The sequence below is a fragment of the Strongylocentrotus purpuratus genome, unplaced genomic scaffold (assembly GCF_000002235.5).
Source record: "Strongylocentrotus purpuratus isolate Spur 01 unplaced genomic scaffold, Spur_5.0 spur5_scaffold_7, whole genome shotgun sequence".
NCBI lineage: Eukaryota > Metazoa > Echinodermata > Echinoidea > Camarodonta > Strongylocentrotidae > Strongylocentrotus > Strongylocentrotus purpuratus.
The window spans coordinates 17,058,543-17,082,099 of record NW_022145613.1 but is presented as its reverse complement, the minus strand read 5'-3'; the positions used below and the strand labels follow the sequence as shown (position 1 = coordinate 17,082,099).

General features: G+C 38.5%; 1 protein-coding gene across 1 annotated transcript; it reads left to right on the top strand.

Moving 5' to 3' along the window:
• Positions 1–3: 3 nt before the first annotated feature.
• LOC585584 (protein disulfide-isomerase A6 homolog) lies at positions 4–23,343 on the top strand. Its single transcript, XM_030974426.1, has 11 exons — positions 4–135; positions 8,593–8,725; positions 10,021–10,078; positions 10,732–10,858; positions 12,499–12,647; positions 13,463–13,675; positions 14,548–14,700; positions 15,501–15,658; positions 17,323–17,481; positions 17,956–18,052; positions 19,960–23,343. The coding sequence occupies exons 1-11, from the start codon at positions 120–122 to the stop codon at positions 20,053–20,055; spliced, it is 1,359 nt and encodes a 452-aa protein (XP_030830286.1). The 5' UTR covers positions 4–119; the 3' UTR covers positions 20,056–23,343.
• Positions 23,344–23,557: the final 214 nt, after the last annotated feature.

Here is a 23,557-nt window from a genome sequence, read left to right as displayed (position 1 = left end):
TGCTAGCTCTCGACGTGCAACTAGCTCTTACCTTCGCCTGGAGTTTTAGGTTCATAAATTCGGCGTTTACAAGTTTTGTGACAAAATTGTAAAGCAGATCGAACACAACCACTGCAACGATGCGTTTGTTCATAGGTAAGTATCTTCTTTTTCTTCTTTGCTTGGCTTCCTCCAGTTTGGAATTGTAGAACTGCAGTTGACATGGTGCAGGTGTTGGTACTTGCCAACTGCAACTTACCACTGCACTGCCACGCCGCGCCACTGGCCCTGGCTTGGCCTGGTACTACTACTATACTGGTCAGTGGTAATACTAATACTGTACTGGTAGACATACAAATTTGTATGCAAAGAATTGGTTAGTTTACAGTGACATCATGCATGCAGCATCACATAGTGGAATGTTTATAACATGGAGGTCAAGTGAGAAACTGAGAGTTAGAGAGATATTGTGAAAAGTAAGATCCAGTTGGAAAGAGAGTTGTGATTGTGACTGTAGATCTATGTTGTTGTTGTTGTTGGGTAATTGTTTATTGGCGTTCATTCAATATTGAATATATACGCCATAATTATCTTTAATTTTATAAGGAAAATCAGTTATAAATAAGAAAACTGAGGATAAAAGATTTGTAATGATATAATTAATTAAAAAGTAACACAATTTTTTAGGAGTCTCTGGATGGTTTGCAACTTTGTGTTTCTGCTTTTTTTAAAGTTTAATCTGGTCAGCCCGGTTTCGATGTGACTGTATGTACGTGAGTGAGTGTGAGACTGAGAGCCGATTAACAATAACATGAATAAGTTACTACGTTAGTATACTATAACTTATGTGAAACATTCACCCCCTTTGTTTTCGTATTAAAATAATCCCCCTCCTTGGCCAGTGAGCGAGAAAGTTGTCTCTGACTCTGAGCGAAGTGTAGAAGTATATAAAACTAAGTGTAGTAATGTGAGATTGTTGCCTCCCGTGGCTGGACCTGGGTTTGGTGCAGGCTATTGTTCAGTGTGCACTCAGGCCTCTCTAGCAATGGCTTGAATACCTTGAATACCAAAGCTTCTGGAAGAAAGCCGTCTCCAGCTGCCAAGCTTCCAGGTCTAACTTCAAGGGGGGGGGGGATGTCCCAGCTTCCGGGTCTTGCACCTGTAAAGTGTTGTACACTAATTATGATTTATAATAAGAGTCTTCTTGAGGCTGGATTTTGTAGAACTCAAATATGAACAACTTGTTGTATTTATTAGATGTATGTGAAGCCGCATTACAATCTGCGGTAGCAATAATCATGGGCATATGATATAGGTCATTTGTTGAACATACATGTAGATATAAAATGATATCATATCACAATCCCTCTTCTCAATGAAAACTTAATTTCATATTTAGATCCATACTGTTTAAAATATCTTTTTAAAATTCTTTGCTTAAGAAATTAAAACTTGTGCTAATATGAACTTACAATTTCGTCCCTTTCTTTGTTTGTTTGTTGTTGTTTTTTTCACCAAAAACAATTTGAAAATTCTATCACATTTGTTTTCCATTTGAATGCGAATTGTTTGCTTATTTATCTAAAATGTTTTGATCAGACTTCAGTTATCATCTTGCTTTATAATGCAATAAACTTAATTAATAAACAAAACATGACATATTCAATATGTCTCTTTAAATCTAACTACTCAAAACCTTGTAAACATTGTTAAAGAAAGCAAAAGACAACAATTATTTGAATTATCTCCAACCATATCAATATTTTACATATCGTATCTCTCTGGTTTCTTAATAGTACGACCTGATCTGGTGGTGTATGGTTGGTGGTGATTCGATGGTGTGTCTGGTTTGCTTTGTGTTTGTTCTGTTTGTGCATTCTGCTGGTCGTGTACATCATTATGTCTATCACTAGCATGTTGACGGTTTTGTTCCATGCTGTCCCTCTCTTGGGTTGGTTTGATGTGCCTACGATTTCGTCGCAGAGTGTAACCTGATGATGTCTCTACTTCATATGACCTTGGTTCTGGTCTCCTGTTTGTGATCTTTCCTCTGTCCCATCTACCAGTCTCTTGATTTTGGATTCTGACTTCTTGTCCTTTGTGTAGTTGGGGAAGGTTGGTAGCGTGCTTGTCGTCAAAGTATTTCTTTTGGTCATCCTGCCTGGTCTGCAGTCTCTGGTAGATGTCATCCTTTTGGGGTGACTGGTTCCGAATTCTGGTCGGTATGTTGGTTTGGATCTTCCTCCCCAGTAACAGCTCTGCTGGAGATGGTAGATGGCTGTCCAATGGAGTGGCTCTCAGGCATTGCAATGCCTTGTTGACGCCTATGTTATCTCTCTTAGCTTTCTTCATGGTGTTCTTGACAGTTTGTACTTGCCTCTCTATAAATCCATTGGATTGTGGATATCTCGGGCTTGAGGTTACATGTTGGAAATTCCAGTCTCTGGCAAACTCTACGAATATGGCACTATTGTATTGAGGTCCATTGTCGCTCATTAGTCTCTCGGGGGTTCCTTGTTCAGAGAAGATTTCCTTAAGCAGTCTGATGACAGCACTACTTGTTGCTTGCTGTGGTAACTGCTTTACAATTGGATACTTTGAGTATACGTCAGCAACAAGAAGGTACTCTCTTCCATCAAGTGTGAAGAGGTCAGTTGTGACAAATTGCCATGGTCTGACAGGAATTTCATGTGGCTGCAGAGTCTCTGATGGCAGGGAGTTCCCATATTCTTGACATACAGAACATTTCCGTACCATCATCTCGATCTCCTGATTTATGCCATTCCAGAAGATACAGCTCTTTGCTCTCAGTTGGCATTTGATGATGCCTTGATGTCCCTCATGTAGCTTGTTCAGGTATTCCTTTGTCAGGCATTTGGGGATGACAATTCTTGAACCTTTCAGGATAATCCCGTCTTCAATGGACATCTCGTCCCTGTATGGCCAGTATTTGATCAGGCTTTTGTCAAGTTTACGCCTTTCTTCTGGCCATCCATCTAGGATTACATCTCTCAGGATGCAAAGTTCACAGTCCTCTGATGTTGCGGTGCGGATCTCCAGTAGCTTCTTGTCTGAGAACATTACAAAGTCAACTTTCATGTGCATTTCAGGAGACTCAGGAGGCAGAGGATTGAGTCTTGACATGGCATCAGACAGAAGCATCTCCTTTCCAGGTTTATATTTCACTGTCATGTCATACCCTTGGAGTCTGAGCAGTAGTCTTTGTAGTCTTGGGGGTGCAGCTCCAAGGTTCTTGAGAGTGATCATCTCTAGTGGTTTGTGATCTGAGAGGATAGTGAAACTTCTGCCGAAGACGAACGTGTGAAACTTTTCACATGCGTAGACAACTGCTAGCATCTCTCTCTCAATGTTAGCGTATCGCTGCTCGGTGTCTGTGAGGGACTTTGAGGCAAACGCTATTGGTCTCCCTTCCTGTGTGAGGGCTGCTCCAACGCCTTTCATCGATGCATCTACTTCTAGGACAACAGGTTTCTTTGGATCAAAGTAAGCAAGTGTGGTCTCCTTGCAGATCATATCTTTGATGGTCTCAAACACCTTCTGATGTGATTCAGTCCAGCTATATATCACATCTTTCTTCACAAGTTCCCGAAGTGGTGCAGTCAGTGAGGCAAGTCTTGGAATGAATGGTGACATGTAGGTCACAATGCCTAGGAACTCTCGGAGTTCTGTCACGTTCTGTGGTGCGTTCAGGGCTGATATGGCTGCTGTCTTCTGTGGGTCTGGTTGCACTCCATCTTTGCTGAAGACAAGGCCATAGAATCTCACTCGGTCTTGCTTGATGTGGCATTTGTTCCAGTTCAGGACGAGTCCATGCTCCTTTGCGACGCGCATCAGATTGTGTAAGTTGGCGTCATGTTCCACTGCCGTCTTTCCTACGACTGCTATGTCATCGGCCATTCCTATGACTCCAGGACATTTCTCTAGTATTTGATTCATTCGTTGCTGGAACACGTCCTGAGAAACACACAAGCCAAAAAGTAGTCTTTTGAAACGGTAACGACCAAAGGGACTATTGAAGGTCGTCAAATGGCTTGATTCTTCATCTAGCTGTATAGCCCAATATCCATGTCTGGCATCCAGGGTACTGAACACTGTTGCTCCTTCAAACTGGTGTCGGACTTCTTCAATGGTTGGCATCGGCATATGGCTTCTCTTGATTGCCTTATTTAAGTCTTTTGGGTCAAGGCAAATTCTCCATCTTCCATTGGGCTTCTGGGTGTATGCCAAGCTTGATACCCAGTCTGTTGGCTTAGTGACACTTTCTATCACTTCAAGACTCTCCATCTCATCAAGTTCTTTCTTGATGTCATCCTTTATGCCTATCGGGCATCGTCGAACTGCATGTATCACAGGAGCCGCATCTTTGTCGATCACGATGTGGTATTTCCCATCAAATTTTCCGATTCCATCAAATCTATCGGGATACAAAGTCTTCAAATGCTCTCTATCTTTGATGGGACTATCATGGCTCTCCATCAGACTGCAATTCAAGACTACTAATCCTAGATCCAGGCACAACTCAAGTCCAAGGATGGCCGGTCTTTGAGTCTTCACCACAAAGAATTCTCCATTTGCTTGTCTGTCCTGGTGGTTACAGCTGAGCGTATGTAGGCCTACTTGTGGAATAACACTCTTTTCACCATAGCCTGTTATCGTTATCGGTGACTTTCTTAGCTTTCCTGTGATAGGTTCCCCATTAGAGTCCACGCGATCAGGGTACATCTTCTGATAAATGCGTAATGGAAGAATGTTCCCTTCAGATCCTGTGTCAACTTTGGCTTTTAGAGTCGCTGGTCCTCTTCCGATCTCAACTCCGATCACAGCGAAGGCTTCGTTCTTTCTGATCTGGTCTACACAGATGGTCTCAAACCGCATGTCGTCAGTTTCTTCTGTTTCTTCCTCTTCTTTCATCTCATGGAGTCTCTTTGATCTCTGTGCTTGCGACCTTTTCGGATATGTCTTTGTAGCTTCTTGTTTCCTTTGCCACTGCTGTTTAGATTCTTGTTCCTGTTTCTTCAGTCGGCAGCATTTCTCCCAGTGATTCATTTTATCACAGTTTCTGCATTTGGTGCCATAAGCAGGGCACTTCCTCGGTGGATGGTTCAGTCCACAGAATGAGCACTGTTTCTTCCTTTGGATATGTTGCTTCGTCATATCAACGTTGACGGCTTGACCATGAAGGAGTCTCATATCCGCCTCAGTTGCCTCCTGGGTTCTGGCGATGTCCAAAGCTGTATTTAACGTCAGTTTCTCATCCTTGGCCAACAATGTTTGCTGTACCTTCTTGCTTGAGGTGCCAATGACGATCTGTTCTATGAGGCGACCTTCCAGTTCAATGTCCGCAAACTTGCATTTTTGTGCTTGTATTTTGCATCTGGCCATGAAGTCGTCTATGGCTTCGGCTGGTTCCTGTGCCAATTTCTGCAGCTGAAATCTTGCCAGACGGAAATTGGTCTTTGGTTCGAAATGTTTTATGAAAGCTTCGAAGACCTCAGCTGGGGTCTTGAAGTCCTTTCCCCAGGATTTGTGAATCCTGATACCCTCTTGACCCAGCCACAACAGGATGTATGTACATTTCTCTTGGTCAGACTTCTTGTTAAGCGGCCCTGAAAATATCAACTCACAATAGTATTGAAAATTTCTAAATTCAGTCGGCAAATCTTTGGATGCCCAATCCATGCAGGGAGGGTTGATTCCTGTCATCTCTCCCATGTTGTTTGTTTGTGTGTGTGACTTTGTAACAGCCAATAAAATCTAATATAGCCTAGAAGTCTAAGTCACATAAAAAAAAACTACTACTAGTCATATTCAGCCTTATACATAAAGGAGTAAGGTCATATAGTGTGCCTTATCCTAATATACAAATAGGAGTAGGGTTACATTAAAATTCACACCCTATCCTGTGTTATCAATACTGCAATGAGACAAAATATCTATGGCATTCGTTATAATGCATCGCAACAAACATCATCAATAATACAATTCCAAAGCAATTTATTCCTTTGCCAGTCCAACTCTTCCATGTCTCTATTAAATATAAGCCGGCCCTTCAATACCTATCCATGGATTTACTCACATTAAATGATCATGGTCAGGTTGGTGATTCTACCATTCTATTCAAACATGTGCAAATAATGAATTCAGCAAAGCGTCCATTATTTCAAAATGTTGAATCTTGATTAAAATCTAGTGTCTCTCAGTTCAAGTTCATATCTTATTCCACGGAGATCTGTATTCCCAGGTTTCACTCTCATAGGTCTATAGTATGTAGGTGTCGATCGAGGTGTCCAGCTCCAGCGACGTCGTCGATCCTCCCGATGAGCTCCGAGTCCGTGTGGCTCAGTTCCAAACCAAAATGCAGGGCTGGGAGTATAGCCCTAGCTGTACTGTACTGTTCCCGGTCCCGGTCGAGCCTCTAGGCTCTGCTCCTGACGAGCCTCTAGGCTCTGCTCCTGGCGAGCCTCTAGGCTCTGCTCCTGGCGAGCCTCTAGGCTCTGGTTCTGCCTCCGCATCAAGCTGGTCCTGAATGTAGGGCAAATAATCACTTCTCGATCAGTGCTGTGCTATCGGACGGTAGGCTCACTCGGTCTCAGTTCGTATGGGGTTTAAAATCTCATATTTGCGACTCACCAAATCATCAGTGTCGTTTTCTGCAGTACTCAAACGTCCCTCAAATATATCGCTGACCTGTTCAGAGCTTCACCTTTCTCAGTTCAAAATTCATCTCAGCGGAATATCAGTCCAAAATCGTTGTAGAGGAAAACTAACTTGCGAAGTTTCCGTCATTCACAATGTAAACAATCGACTCACACTGTTCCGTTCAAAATTCCTCCGCGGTTAGCGCGCGTAATTTTTCGTACGTGCTAGTCAGTTCCATACCGCATATACACACGAGCCAAATTTTGCACAGGGGGTCGATGCGCGTAAACGAAATCCCAACCTAGGCCTGGCCGGTAAACGGTGCTTAAATTGTCCATAAAATCCAAATCCGGGCTCCACCTGCACTCAAAATGGTCTAGCAAAGTCCTGGCACTGCTGCCACCATGTAAAGTGTTGTACACTAATTATGATTTATAATAAGAGTCTTCTTGAGGCTGGATTTTGTAGAACTCAAATATGAACAACTTGTTGTATTTATTAGATGTATGTGAAGCCGCATTACAATCTGCGGTAGCAATAATCATGGGCATATGATATAGGTCATTTGTTGAACATACATGTAGATATAAAATGATATCATATCACAGCACCATAGTCATTTTACATCAGTATCTTGAGTGCACGCTAGACAAGGCCTGGTTGTTGTTGTTGTTGTTGGTAAATGTTTTATGGCGTTCATTCATATTGAATATATACGGGCTTGGGTTCGGTTGCAGGAGGTGACAGCTTTCACATGACTGGAGAAGACATTACTGCAGAGAAGTCAGAAGTGGTGCACGTGCATAGTGGGCAATTGAGTTACATGACCACAAAGACTGTATTGTACAAGGGCGTACGTTGAAGACAAGCCTTTTTTATATAGTGTGGGCGGGGCTGTTTTGTTGCCTTCAAAATAAAATAACCTTCCATCAACTGCAAAGCGTCTGAGAGTGAATTCATTGGCCTTTCTTTCATAAGACGTGCAGTATCAAGAGTATCAATGCGCGTAAGATACATTGTACTTATACGAGATAATAGCGATTATTTGTATAACTTAGTATAAACAGATAAAATTACAACTAAGTTGTTAGATCTGGAAATCTACAGGTTCTTTGACTTTAGTGTCAAGTCGAGAGGGTGCGGTTTCAGTAGCAGCCGCTTGCTACATTTACTCTGGAAATTGCAAGACTAATTTTGCCCTTTTTTCTGCATTCTGACTTTTTTTCTCATCTCTCAATTATTCTTTCTCCCCCCCCCCCCCCCTCTCTCTCTCTCTCTCTCTCTCTCTCTCTCTCCTACATATTATTGTATTAGATGTACTTTTAAAACTACTATGATATATTTATAAATTTGTTAAATCCTTTGTCCTTTGTCATTTTACCTTTATGTTACATTAATTCAGCCCCTGGACTGCCATGTGGAAAACTGAATGACAATGCCGTAAAAGCTAACAAATTCATGATACAAACTCTAAATCTCGATCTTGAGTCTGCACTGCCATGCACGTAGATGTACATGTATCTAGCCTAGACTGCTCCATTTATGAGTAAAGAGCTAAAGTATTAAACGGTAGATGATACTCTCCAAGGAGCTTGGCATTCTTTCCTCCTCTTTTCAATAGTAGACAGAAAGCCTTGGCGTCTCAGGGAGATAGTTAATCAGCTTATTTCACTTTCTCATACTCTTCAGAACATTTCAACCCCTTTCTCTTCACCATGACCCATGTTACAAAAAATACTATATGCAGGGTGAATGACAGATTGATAAAGATGTTACAGTTTTGTGACCCAACTTTTTGAAACAGACCCATTACCTATTTTTAATAAACTTGTAAATGTAATGGAATTGAGATTCACCTGTTATGCTATTATGCAACAAGAATGCACATTAGTCCGTTTAATTGTTTCCATACCATTCATAACCTATTCCCTGTTTTCTTTCTCTGAAATGCAGTTTTGATCGCGGTTGGGGCTGCATCTGCCCTCTTTGATACCAGTGACGATGTGGTGGAACTCACAGCTGCCAATTTTAACCAGAAAGTCATCAACGGTGATGAAGTTTGGCTCGTAGAGTTCTATGCTCCATGGTAGGTGGATTGATTCAAGGATAGTCTTCGTATTTAGTATAAAGAAACAGATTAACTTTCAGAATGGTCTTGGGCAAAGTCTCTTCAGACCATTGGCATTTCATGTCAAGTTTTAAAATAAATTGATCCATACCTTACCGTATTCTACATCCGTATAAAACCATAACAATTTGGGGACGTGAAACTGACCATAGGGGCCAGGTAGATTTTGTTTTGGTTGATCATTAGCTGAAACTAGATGATTCCCAAACACTAGCGAAACTGGACGCAACGTTGGGTAATCAGCAGCGGTTTCTTGCACATGATTCTGAGTTGTGAATTGGCTGGAAATGACAGAACTGGTTTATTACCGTCATTTACAGTAACAGTATGATTTTGGAGTCTCAACAATAATTGTCATTTTTCTCCCATTCTTTTAGTACATGCCAAATCTAATAACCTACCTATTTAATGTAAAGTGAACTAATAAACACAGCAAAAATGCAATCTTTACCTAAAAAAGTACCATCATTAGAAAGCTTGTAGAATATTCTAAAGATGTTCTGCGCAATATTTTATTGTAGGAGGTAAATGAAAGAAGTTAGAGTGTGTTTAAAGGTACTATGTCCCATTTGCAGGCCCAAAAAATGAAAAAGTTAAATTCCAACTGCATTTGAAAGATAATACTAATTTAGAACTTCCCTAAAAAGGGTGGGGCTTGAAAATGTCTCCAAGTGGGAAAATAACGACTATTAGTTGTCAAATCGACTTTAGGGCTATAGAGCCCAAAAGTAATAGTCTTGATTTTCAGACAATTGTACCGAATGGTCATACGTTTTATGCTGCGCAAAGATTCAATCAGTTTAATCTTGGCCATCACAAGAAGTGGGTTATTGATGTAGACAAATGCTCATGTACCCTTTACAACTCTTTTCATGTATGTTATTACCAAAGAAGAAAAAAAGCCAGTCAGTCACTCAATAGTGTCTGACAGTGAAGTCTAGCAAGTAAACGGGTTTCCTTGCGTAATTTGAATATGAGGACACTGCTAACGTTTAAATTTCACAGATAGGACATACATGACATATTCATAATTCCTGCAAAGTTCTACAGCATTTGAGGTTGGCTGCAAAAGGGACATAGTACCTTTAAAATATGCTTGCATAAAATAATGCACTACTCAAGATACCACCAATTAACCCAGCTTATGACTGTCTTAATGGGCACATTGGGGGTTAATAGCACTTTACTAGTAGTGGGATACTAAAGTATGAGAAGACTTTTAAACTATATTTGATCTTCCTTTCATCAAACAGGTGTGGCCACTGTAAAAATCTAGCTCCAGAATGGAAGAAGGCCGCCACTGCTTTGAAGGTAAGAACAAATAAATTGCAGTGTACCATAGATATAGATTACAATTCTAGTAGGAAATGTAGAAGGGCTTTAATGTAGAAAAAAGGAAATAGGCTCTTCAGATTGATGTCATCCAAATATATGTCATCATATTTGTCAAGAGTCGAGAAATAGTTACAGTAAGTGTTCGCTGGTGTGCAAAGGAAATGTAGAGGTACTGTAAGTGAAGGTCGTGGGGGGGGGGTGATGGGGGGATGCACCCACCAAACTAACACTTTAACGATGAAAAAGTACAATTGTATTGTATTAAATGCCCTCCCATCCCCAGCCAAGTTAGTGAACTGTCTTTTTTCTTCAATGTGTGTGACTGTTCATGCGTGATAAGTAATACCGATATCACTGATTATTGTAGAGTGTAATGTGGTCATATGTACAGTATTTGTTAAATACAATTTCCCTTTGTTTTGTTAAGGTTTTCGTTTCTACCTAGCATACCTCTACTTTGTTTTGCTTTGTTTTGTTGTTATTTTAATGATAGTCCTATCATGTGTTTTATTTGAATTTCTATTTCAATTTGTATTGTGCATTTTTAGACCTACGACCCCTCCCCTTCTATATCAATATACCGCTCTTATGAATTTCTAATCATGTTATCCTTATTCTTGTCCATGCAGGGTGTAGTGAAAGTTGGAGCTGTTGACATGGATGTGCACAGTTCAGTAGGTGCACCGTACAATGTCAGGGGATTCCCCACCATCAAGGTCTTTGGTGCCAACAAGGCCAGCCCTACAGATTATAATGGTAAGGAGCAAGAATGACTTTAAGTTAAGGTCATTAATAGGTAAGATTTTATCCCCTCTTGTTGACTTTCTCAAGCCCAATTATTATTTTACATGGTTTCTTGTTGTCAGCTGCATTGAGATCACTGAAGTGAGGCCAGGGGAGTTTTCACAAAGACTAAGATCGACTTTAAGCTGGACTTAACTATGGCAGGCCTTTCATGCCACTATTTGCTCTCACCATTTACTGGCATTGTTCTCTCAAGGAATGTAAAAATCACAGTCACAAATTTACAGAATTTACATTTTTTGATAATTCATTATTGAAGGAAAAAATCTAAAGATCATAATGGTGAGAGCAAACAGTAGCATGAACGGCCTGCCATAATTAAGTTCAACTTAATGTCGATCTTAGTCTTTGTGAAACACCCCCCTGGTTACATTAGGTTAGCCAGATTCTCTCTTCATTGAGGGATTTCTCCTTTGAGCAAGATGGATTCTTTCATCTCTCATATGCAGAAGTGTGTTTCAGAGTCAATGACATGAGCATCATCCCATCCAGTGTTAGTCCAGTATGAAGGGTGTGTGCTGCAACTGCAGCTCAATCTGAGGTCTCTTTGTGACCTTTAAAGAGAATCTCAAGCCTCCCCCCCCCCCCCCCAAAAAAAAAAAAAAAAAAAAAAAAGGATAGGAGGAATGTGATTAGAGAGCAGTTCTTCCTTTTTCAACTCAAAAGCAGTGTTGATTTTAGAAGCCCAAATCGATTACACTAGGAAGATTTTTCACACAAGGACAGATTGCCTTTAAAAGAGAAAACGGGTATCATCTTCATGATAGAATGCACTGATTGTGATGTTGGAAAAATGGGGATAACACTGAGGAATAGACTGAAAGAACATTAAAAAGCCCTCAGATTGAGTAATCCCATTGCATTCAGCATTCAAAGTGAGAATATCATGCTGCCATCTGTGTTGGGTTATCAGCCATTCTATATACAGGACACAAGCGATTAGATCCTGAATAAATTAAAGGTAAAGACCAGTATTGGAAACGCCCCAATTTCAAAAAATGAAATGGAAGCTCTTATTACCAATCATGTGAAAGAATATGTTTTGACTAATTACATCAACTTTACACGATGATAACAATTTTGCCGGGAAACCGCCTACTAATTGATATATTTGGTAAATTAGTTTATCTACATGGTCTGTGAGAGATAAACGCACTTGTGCGTATAGTCCCATATACATCTTTTTGTGTACAGTGCTTGTAACTTTACGAAGACTGGGCCAAATTTCTTATCATTTTGATGCTTCCAGAACCTTGCAGTACACACCAATACTTATATGCTAGATGATCAACCTTTTCTGATCGATTCCACAACGTTTCTTTCACAATGCAATCGCATGACCATAACTGGTCTTTACCTTTAAAGTGATCCAAATTATTAAAGGTCAAATTTGTCCAACTCGAGTAATTTTAAGGTAGAAAAAAAGGTAATATCCAGAATTGTGCGAAACACTTCCACAAATAAAATCCCCCCTTATTTTTAGTACCCTTCCCAAGATACACCATCACATGTAAAGATTCTGTCCTTGTCATTCCTATTTTACCTATTCCCATTTCACCTTTGACCTTGACCATGACCTTTGACCTGCATAGGTGCCCGAACAGCCACCGGAATCATAGAATCAGGGCTGAAGACTGTCAAGGACATGGTCAACGCAAGGTCCAGTGGTAGAGGAGGTGGTGGAAGAGGTAGCGGGGGCAGCGGTAGCGGGGGCAGCGGTAGTGGGGGCAGCGGGGGAAAGGTAAGTGATTTTCAAGCAAGTTTTACCCCCAGTTTTGTTCACTTACCGAGGGGTCAGTGACACGAAGACGTAACTCCATTTTGGCTATTTTGAGAAAAAGTGGTTTAAATGATAGAGGTCTACTTGTGCCTTAAGGAGTTCAGTTTATGTTTCACTAGCCATTGACTTCAATGGGGTGTTGGGAAGAGTTAAGTCTTTGTGTTTCCTGGAAAGCCCACAGTTTTCTGAACATTTTGTTATCAAATACTCATTTTGGCAAAATATGGAGTTACGTCTTTGTGTCACTGAACCCTCGGATGTTGCTGCTCTAAACTGCAGCTGCAGCAGTTAGTGTTTTTTTTTGTTTTTTTTACTTGTAAACGAATGGCCAGAGGGGATTAAACCATGAAACTGCACGCAACAAGGATATTGCTATTATTTTTTAACTAAAAAATCTTATACTGACTACATAAAGATGATATCTGTTTGTCAAGTTTTGTAGAAAATGCTTTATGGTTGACGAAAGATCCAAGAAAAGTAAGAATATGAGATCACAGTATTTACAGTTTGCATGACACATGGTCAATAACGATCTAACGATGTCTAGATATGAGTTTTATGTTTCAGTGAATTTGATTTCTCACAATTCATTTAGAACAATTTATATTTGCTCCTCTTAAAAGGTCTTGTGCTCTTCGTTACATGTAGGTTAGGATTACTAAAGCCAGTTTCACTTGAGATATCCATGTAACTTTGTTATCAGACATCAATTTAGTTTCAAACTATTGCCTTTTCAAGTCGCCTTATCTGGACATAATTCTTCCTTGTATCAACAGGCAGATGATGTCGTCGAGTTGACAGATGGTAACTTTGAGAAAGAGGTTCTGAACAGCAAAGACGGTGTTTTGGTTGAGTTCTTTGCTCCATGGTGCGGTCACTGCAAGTCGCTAGCCCCAGAGTGGGCTAAAGCGGCCACCGAGCTCAAAGGCAAGATGAAACTTGGAGCCTTAGATGCTACAGTCCATACTGTGACGGCCAGCCGATACAATGTAAGACTTGATACCAGACATTTCTGAATATTTTGTATGATTATATCAGTTGAAGTTGATACTGAGATTATTTGTTATCATTCTAATTAAAAGCATATAGTTATTTTGACTCCTCTTCCATACAGTGCTTATGTCTGTGTTAGTATATTAAACATAAATGATTTTTAAACAAATCTCTATTCTTCTGTTGTAAATCTCCTTTCAGTTCTTGCAATCTTCTCATGAATGGTAGTTTATTTTTACAAGCACAAGCCTAGTTATATATATGGATATTTCAGCCGTATCTGAACCTATTTTGACCAAACAAAGATGATTTTGTCATTTTAATTGTATGTTGTTTCAAATTTGACACTCAGACACTTTTTTTTCATTATCTCACAAACAAATTATTTTGTGTAGCGCCCTCTCCAACAAAGCTCAACTATCCCTTTAAATTCAAGTCAAAAGGGCAATCTTCATACTTGATACATCTTTGAAATTATTAGGCCTGATTGTTCTGGTTCTTAAACAGTTCTTTCATAACCATCTATTGGTGGATTCCTTTTTTTTCTTCATATTCCACTTTGCTTTAAAAATTGTGAATTTCTCTGATTGTTTTCCTCTCAAACATGGTCTTGCTTGGTCGTGTTGGCAATCGTGATCACAATCTTAACATAATATAAAAAAATAATACTACTATTTTCGCTTATATAGTGCTTAATACGTCGGGAACGTCCAAGTTTCTAAGCACTTTACATTATTACCCCGGTCAACGGATTCTGACCTGCCTGCACACAGACCCAGAAACAACCCAAATAATGTTTGATTTCTCATCATCATTCATACATCATATATTTTTTCCCCTCCCCCTACCCCCCCCCCCCCACCCCCAGGTTCGAGGCTACCCCACCTTAAGGTATTTCCCCGCCGGTGTCAAAGATGCTAACAGTGCTGAGGAGTACGATGGTGGCCGAACAGCAACAGCCATTGTCGCATGGGCTCTGGACAAATTCAGTGCCAATATACCACCACCAGAAGTCATGGAGGTGAGTCCAGTTTCTTGGGAATATTTGTTGTGTACAAAAAAAAATTATGTAGAGGTGTTGTGGACGAGTGAATATGTCACCGGACTGTGGATCACAAGGTCCGCGGTTCAAGTCCCACCGCTGCACTTGGCAAGACATTGATCTACATTTGCCACTCTCCACCCAGGTGTTAAACGGGTACCTGGTAGGATGCGAAAGCTAATGTGCTTAGATTAGCAAGTGTGCGCTTGTAAAAATGACGCCTTGCTGGAATGCTCCCCAGTGGGTGGAGAATGTGCATACATTATGTGCGGGTAAGCCTGAATCCGATTATCGGGGTAATAATATATATATCTGTAAAGCGCTTTGAGAGGGCCTTCGGTCCTGAAAAGCGCTATATAAGAACTAGCTATTATTATTATTAGACCACACCTGAAGCTAATGCTCTCATTTATAGGTGAAGCAATAATTTGAGGAACATGTATTCATGTTACACTGAAGTTTTCCTTGAAATTGCTTGATAATAAGAAGTAATTAGTCAAGATTGTAATTTTTATGGTCTGTGTGCATAAAATTATTTTGACATGTTTATGAAAATTGCACATTCTATTTTCCTTGTATATAAAGTACAACATCTTTCGATATATTTTTGTTTACTTGATAGCTCATAGAGCAGAAGGTTTTAGAAGATTCTTGCGATGTAAAGCCACTCTGCATCATCCCTCACTAAAACAAAACAAAATGTGAAAAAGTTATAACATGTGCATGAAATTCCACATTCTATTTGTACAACGTCTTTTGATATTTTGTTTATTTGATAGCTCATAGAGCAGAAGGTTTTAACCGATTCTTGCGATGTAAAGCCACTCTGCATCATCTCTGTCCTCCCTCACATTTTGGATTCTGGAGCGGTGGGTAGGAAGCAATACTTACAAATCCTCAAAGGGATGGGAGAGAAATACAAGAAGAAGGACTGGGGGTAAGTTGGGTACTATAGACAATTTTTCCCAAATTGAACATTCATTTTAATTGTAAACCAGAGGTTTTTATCCAGGCAGGATATGTTTGCAAATTTCAAGGTTTGGTGTAGAAAATGCCAGGTAAAAGTGTCAGGGTTAGCAATTTTATTTATGATTGGCATATTAATCCCTGACAATTTTACCTCTTGCATTTTTACCTCTGACAATTTTACCTCTTGCATTTTTACCTCTGACAATTTTAAATCTGACATTTTTACCCCTGGCATTTTTAACCTCTTGCCTTTTTGCCACTGACATTTCTACCTCTAGCAGTTTTACCTCTGACATTTTTATCTCTGACATTTTTACCTCTGAAAATTTTACCCCTGGCATTTTAAGCTCTTGCCTTTTTGCCACTGACATTTCTACCTCTAGCAGTTTTACCTCTGACATTTTTTTTTATCTGCCAATTTATCTCTGCCATTTTAACCTCTGGCATTTCAACCTCTGGCATTTCTACCTGGCATCAATTTTGCAGGTGGTTCAGATTCGTGAATGTTTCATGCTGCAAAATAATTGAATCATATCTGAACCAATGCTGAATTTTTTTAAATTTGCTAAAGTTTCTTGTTGTGAAGAATGGATGTTTTGTAAACTGAGAAATGGCTTGATGTGAAATTTTCTGGTTTTACAGCAACCTGTTAAATATCAAGCCAGAAATCTAGTGATGTCACTTTATATTCAATGGGGTTATCACTAATATCAATATTAAGGCATGCAGAGGAGATGACCAAAAGAAATTTCTCAAAATCTCACAAAAAGGATATTAATCCCTAAAGTAGATAAGAAATAAAGTGAATCATAATTTTTTGTAAGTTGTAATCACTGTATAATTGGGAACATCAAATTGGCTGAATCAGTAATGTCACTGTGATGCAGTGCTGGACAACTTTATCATTTGTTGCAACACATAGAATTACTAAAATACATTTTTTCCCAAATTGTTTAATCAGGAGTGTCTTTTCCCCTATTATAATTTGAGTAGTGCCCCAAGTGAAAAAGCACTTAGCAGAAAAACAGAAATTCATGTTTTTTACGTACACAACAAATGGAAGAGTTGTCAACGACTACATCAAAATCCATGTACTAAATTGCCAATTTGAGATGTGCATAGATTTAGTGATCTCCTTTTTTCAAATATTTATAACACCCATATTATTTGTCCAATTTATTTTAAACTTAGCCATTGTGTTTCTCTTATTTTCCTGCTTTCATACAAATGAACTTATGAACAAAGGTTGGATTGCCCCTTGATGCTTGAGAAAAGGACACAGGGCCCAGTTTCAATAAAACTTGGTATCAATAACAAGTTACAAGCTACTGTTATAAGCTACTGAAATCAAGGCATCTGATTGGCTGAGAGCAAATTTATCATAGAAATTAAGCATTTGTGATAGATAAAAAGTTTTATGAAACAGGCCCCAGGTTCTCAACTCTCAGGTCTATAACATCATCTCTATATTTTAACATATTTGTGGCTTACACCCAGTAAATAAGATCGATTGATCGATCTGTATTGAAAAACAAGTCAGAAAAAATCTTGGAATAAATTAAATAATTGAAATTTCTCCCAGGAAGCATTACATTATAAAAAAAACCATCTCTATAATGTTTGTTCCATCAGATGGGTTTGGACATCTGCAGGAGAGCACTCCAAGTTGGAAGAGTCCCTTGGCATTGGTGGCTTTGGGTACCCTGCCATGGCAGCTGTTAACACCAGGAAACAAAAGTTCTCTATCCTCAAAGGGTCATTTAGCAAAGAAGGAATCGATGAATTTATGCGGTAAGAAATGAAATTCAAATTCCAGAATTGTAATAGTAATCATGATGATTATTATGATAATGATTATAATGTTGATAATAATAATAATGATAAAACAAATAATAATAACAACAATAACAGCAATTATAATTATATATTAAAAGAAAGAAAAATGATGATACATGTATATAATAAGAATAATGGTAATTATAATTATGATGATGAGAATAATAAATATAACAATTGAACTAACAATGATGATCATAATTTTTATGGTGATAACAATAAAATTAATGATGAACATTATGATGATGATTCTTTTTTGAAGTCCTGTGATTCAGTGACGATGAGTTTAAGTCTGTCAGTTTATTTATTCAAAATTCATTGTAGTAGAGACTGCATACGAGTTATGCAAGAGAAATATCAATTACATTGTGATAATGGATCTGACTAAATATATCTGTTTATTTGTTGTTGTTTTTTTTATAAATTTAGCACTGTTTCTGTTGGGAGAGGCTCATCAGAATCTATAAGAGGGGACGCTTTACCAGGTATTGAAACCAAAGAACCCTGGGATGGAAAGGATGGAGAGGTAAGTTGCCTATTTCTTTCTAACTTTTCTTCTTGTCAATTATACTCACAATTTCATTATAAGACCCCATTCTCACTCACTTCGTTGGACTGGTTTACGCTGGACCAATCCACCAGACCACTCCAGAGGTACAGTTTGTTTGTCTTCACAAAAGTACTATTATTTCTATTCCTCATTTAATGTTCTGTTTCCATATTTTCTTTATTTTAGCCTTTTGATTTTTCCCCCTCTTTTATTTTAAAAGAAAAGTGTCTTAAGTTACTCCTGTTATTATTTTTATGCCTCCGTTACGAAGTAGCCGGAGGCATTATGTTTTTGGGTTGTCCGTCCGTTCGTACGTACATCTGTACGTACGTCTGTACGTACGTACGTCCCGTTCTTGTGATCGCGTTATCTGAAGAACCGATTGATGGATTCCTGCCAAAATTTGGTCATGTATGTATCTTGCAAAGCCAATGAACTGATTAGATTTTGGGGTCACGAGGTCAAAGGTCAAAGGTCACAGGGCTCATTAGGTATGCAAAAACAGTTCGTGATCGTGTTATCTGATGAACCGATTGATGGATTCCTGCCAAACTTTGATCATGAATGTATCGTGCAGAGCCAATGAACTGATTAGATTTTGGGGTCACGAGGTTAAAGGTCAAAGGTCACAGGGCTCATTATGTATGCAAAAACAGCTTGTGATCGCGTTATCTCAAGAACCGTTTGATGGATTGCTGCCAAACTTAGGTCATGTATGTTACTTGCAGAGCCAATGAACTGATTAGATTTTGGGGTCACGAGGTCAAAGGCCACAGTGCACATTATGTATGCAAAAACAGCTTGTGATCGCATTATCTTAAGAACCGATTGATGGATTGCTGCCAAACTTAGTTCATGTGTGTTACTTGCAGAGCCGATGAACTGATTAGATTTAGGGGTCATGAGGTCAAAGGTCAAAGGCCACAGCGCACATTATGTATGCAAAAACAGCTCGTGATCGCATTATCTTAAGAACCGAGTGATGGATTCCTGCCAAAATTAGGTCATGTATGTTACTTGCAGAGCCAATGAACTGAGTAGATTCTTGTTTCATAAGGTCCGAGGTCATGGGCTCATTATGTATGCAAAATTAGCTTGTGAACGCATTCTCATTAGAACTGACAGATGAATTACTATTTAACTTGGGACATCTTGCAGAGCCAATGAACTGAGTAGATTTTAGGGTCATGAGGTCAAAGATCAAAGGGTCATATATGTATATGAGAAATTGCTTGTAATCACGATATTCTGAGAACCTGTCAATGGATTACAATTGAACTTGAATTTGAAAAATTTCTTCTGTTTTGGTTTGTAAAATTGCTCTATGACGGAGGCATCATTTTCGACTGCGCGCAGTCGAATTCCATCTAGTTTCTCTCACTTCTACCATTTCTTCCATTTCTACCTCTTCCCATATTTTTTTGTCTTACTTCCAAATCTCATTGCTTTCCGCAAAAAACAAAATCAATCCCAGTTGAAGTATGCTTCTCCATTGTCCTATTTTCTTATAGCTTTCAGGGATGTTTCATATCACATTCTAAAAGAAACTAGGTACTTTTGCATCATTGACATAATGTTAATGAGTATAGAAATATTGATTGCTTGGACTGTGCTCCAGATGAAATTTAGGGGCTATACTTTTTAAACCATGACCTAAAGAAATATGCTGTCAATATTTGTTTTACTTACTGCATCCTGTATTGGAAATGTCTGAGCAAAATATCCGATTCAAATTGTATTGATTTATTAGGAAATTTACAAATCTAAAAGAAGTGCGCATATCCACTTTGCGCACCGATTGTTACCTCTATGTTCATCCATTTTCAAGTTCTAGCAAAGTATATCACACCCTGACCTGTGTACATATTTCTCTTTCTTACCAGATGCCGGAGGAAGATGACATTGACCTTAGTGACTTTGACATGGATGATGATGATGCAGATGAAGATGTGGAGGTGGAGAAGAAGGATGAACTTTGAACCTGACATCAACACAATACTTAGACTATACATTAATTTATTTAACCGTGGACTCCTGCAACACTCCCAGCCTTTTCTTGTGTGTCTAGTCTGGCTTCAAGGCGGATGATTCTGTTTCGTTGGTGTATGGCTAGAGTCTACCGAACATATAAGTGTCTGCCGAGAGCCAGTTGTTAACCTACTTGCTCTCAGCAGACATTATCTTCATAGAATTACCTACGTTTTATATAAAAATGGCAATTGTGATCATTATTCAGATTACTGTATTTTCGCAGGTTGGATTGCCTTTTAAGCATCATTTGTAATTATCAATGATGAAATCCATGCTCCTGTTCAGCATCAACTGTTTTATACCCAACTTACACAGTATACTTAGTAGTCATTTTATTTTCTTTAAATTTCACATAGAATGCTACATAATGCCATGTAAAGAGTATATATGTTTTTTCTGCCTTGAAGCCAGACTATTTTTACTGATGGAGTTCATGGTTTAGGTATATAATTTTTAATTCCTTGACTTTCATAGTTTAATAATTAATTCAGAGATTAAAACAATGTATCCTATGTGTTCCTTATAAATGCTGAAGTGTAAAGCTTGTTTTAATGTTGCCTCAAAATGCAACCACAAAAATGAGTGTGGAAGAATCAACTGAAATATTTTCAGAATATCGTTTTACAGTGAGCTAGAAGGGTATTAACTCTTGAGTGAAGCACTATGGGTTAATGCCATTTTGGGTCTCAATAAACAATAGCACAGTGATCTATCCAAGTCTATTTGAAGCCAAATATTTTAGAATTTCGATTGGCCAAAGAGAAATCATATAATGGTGATATGTAATCTTCTTATTTGTCGAAAGTGTATTGTGCTGGTTAGAAAGTACGTAATGACCAGTTTATATCTAATTGACGGATAAATCCATCGCAAGTATGTGCTTGAAGGCTACATTATTTTGACCTGATATCTTAAATATATTGCTGCTATCTCTGAACTTAATTTTCCCTTTTTATAAAAGAAAAAAAGAAGAAGGAACAAAAATAGAACAAACAATACAAATTCTGTGAGGAAAATATTGATTGGTTGAAGTGGAAACGGACAGAGCACTCTGCTGCACAGCTCGTCATAGAGGTAGATATTCATATTTTTGTAAAGTCAATTTTGGCCCTAATCCATTTCTGTTGATAATTTTCCTGCTTTCTATACACATCTGTGAACAAGGATATTTTGTCCACTATTCTCCCTCGCAACAAATCCTAACTTCACAAAGGCCCCTAACCCCCCAAAATGTTGTATTGGCATAACCCGACCTACCCTAAACATTTCCCTGACCCTAAACATTTTGATAAAATATCATTGCTGTAGCGATCACGATAGTGCAATATTGTGATGTTCTTGTCTTGCACCAGTTTACTTACTTAAGCCATAGGTGTTTTTGTTTTGTGCGTTTGCAAACTCGGGACAAGTATCCTTTTTCTCAGGAGAAAAAAAGAAATATACAACAATAATAACCGACCTACCTACCTACCCTATTTTTCTATGGCCTGTTATTCCAATACAACTTTGTTTGGGGCCTTCCCTGTACTATTTGATCCACATTCACTCATGTCTTTGTTCTGCAGTCTTCACACTGTTCACCTTTAAATCCCTATTTTATATATTCACATGTGTTGGGATTCTAAGCTGATTCAGTTGATGAATAGTGTTCATGTAAAAAGGCATTTAGTATTTCTTTTTCTTGATAAATTTGTATTGCACCAAATACTAATCTCCTTTATATCGTGGATATAGTTGATTATATATAATGTATCACTATGTAACATTAATGACATCCAGTCAACTTTGTTTATATATATATATATAGGGGTGAAGAAAAAGGTCTAGGAACGCGAGACGTAGCTGTACTTCATGCCTACATATTCTGGAACACCAGTTGTCACGTCCGAGTAGAGAATTCTCACACTTTTATATGTAATTTGTGTGGATTGATTTTCATTTTCAACCTGTTCACATAATTGTTATCGTCCTTCATTCTACCTATAGGACATGGAAGGAGGCGTTTTTCTTTTCATATGTGAACTGTCCTACTGGTTAATCAAAATGGTGTTGCTTTGGCAGCATCTCATAGGTTTGTTTAGTTTTTTTAAGACGTTCCATGATCAATAATGATTTTCTTTCTCGTCGTACACAATCACATAATGATTATGAAGTGTTGTCGGGCCTCACTGCTACCAGTACTCCTATTTGTATGTTTCTATTCTGTTGATGGTGTTGTTCTGCATGTAAATTTGGTTTTGTTTTGTTTATGATGGTAAATTTGTACAATGTCGTAGAGGCATAAATGGGAGAGAATAGGCCCCCGTCTGGGGTTTCTAAGAGATGATTAAACATGATGCACAGCATATGAATATTCATATCATTCCTGTAATTATGTATTAATATATGCATTTGAACTTACTTGCTGTCATACATTTATAATTATTCGAACCTGGAATTTGGTTCTTCAACTTTATTCAAGGAAGGAAAATTGATGAATATATGTCTGCTACTACTATTTCATTCTTTGCATATTTATGCGAGTTCTTGGCACTAACTCTGTTGCACCTTAAAAAGATCCTCAGCTATTGAGATCACAGTTTGAATTGTAAAGGACATAAATCCAGTCTTCGAAAGAGAAAATTATGAAGTAACCATGGTTCTTCATTGGCTTGAACTGTAGGTGCCTTGGAAAGTAATGCTAGAGTAGAATTTTGATTCATTTTTCATTTTAGATGTTCATGTTTTGCTTTGTCTTTTGTAAAAAGTACACATTTCTACATTTCAGACTGAACTTTTCTACTCCCTAATCCAAGGTAGTAAAAATGTTTTGATAGTTTTATTGAAGGTATGGGTAGCAATGTCATATAAGCAAGAGCATTGGCAGTAAGGGATTGTTTTATTCAGTTCAGTTGTTAGATAATACTGCCTTCACATACTGATCTGACTGTGTTGTACCCAAGTTCTCCCCTTTTGTTACAGGGGACATGATGCTTGTCCATTCAATGTTCAGGAATATTGTTTCTAAATTTATAAGCATGTTATTCTGTATGATTGATTGTGTAGTCCCATAGAGCTTTATTTGGGTTTATTATTGTGCAAAAGATTTTGAGAAATTTATAGACACTAACTGTGATGGGTTTCATTTTATTTCATTTTCTTTTTGTGGAGGGAGGATGTGGTTTGGGGGTCTTATCTTTCATTTTATTCTCGCATGTGGTGATGAATAAACACCTCACATACTTGTTTTCAATACAGACATGGTTGTATGTTTTGATTTCTGTCCGAGAAACATGACGCTGATAAAGATGATTGGTGGATCTAGTGAGAGGTTTTTTGTTTTGAGTGTGTGTGTAGTTGGGGGGGGGGGGGGGGAGTTATGAGTCTAGAAAGGAAAAATTGTAAATGAATGATAGTGGTGAGAACCAGTTGACAGTTTAAGGGGGGGGGGGCTGGGACAGACAATTCCAT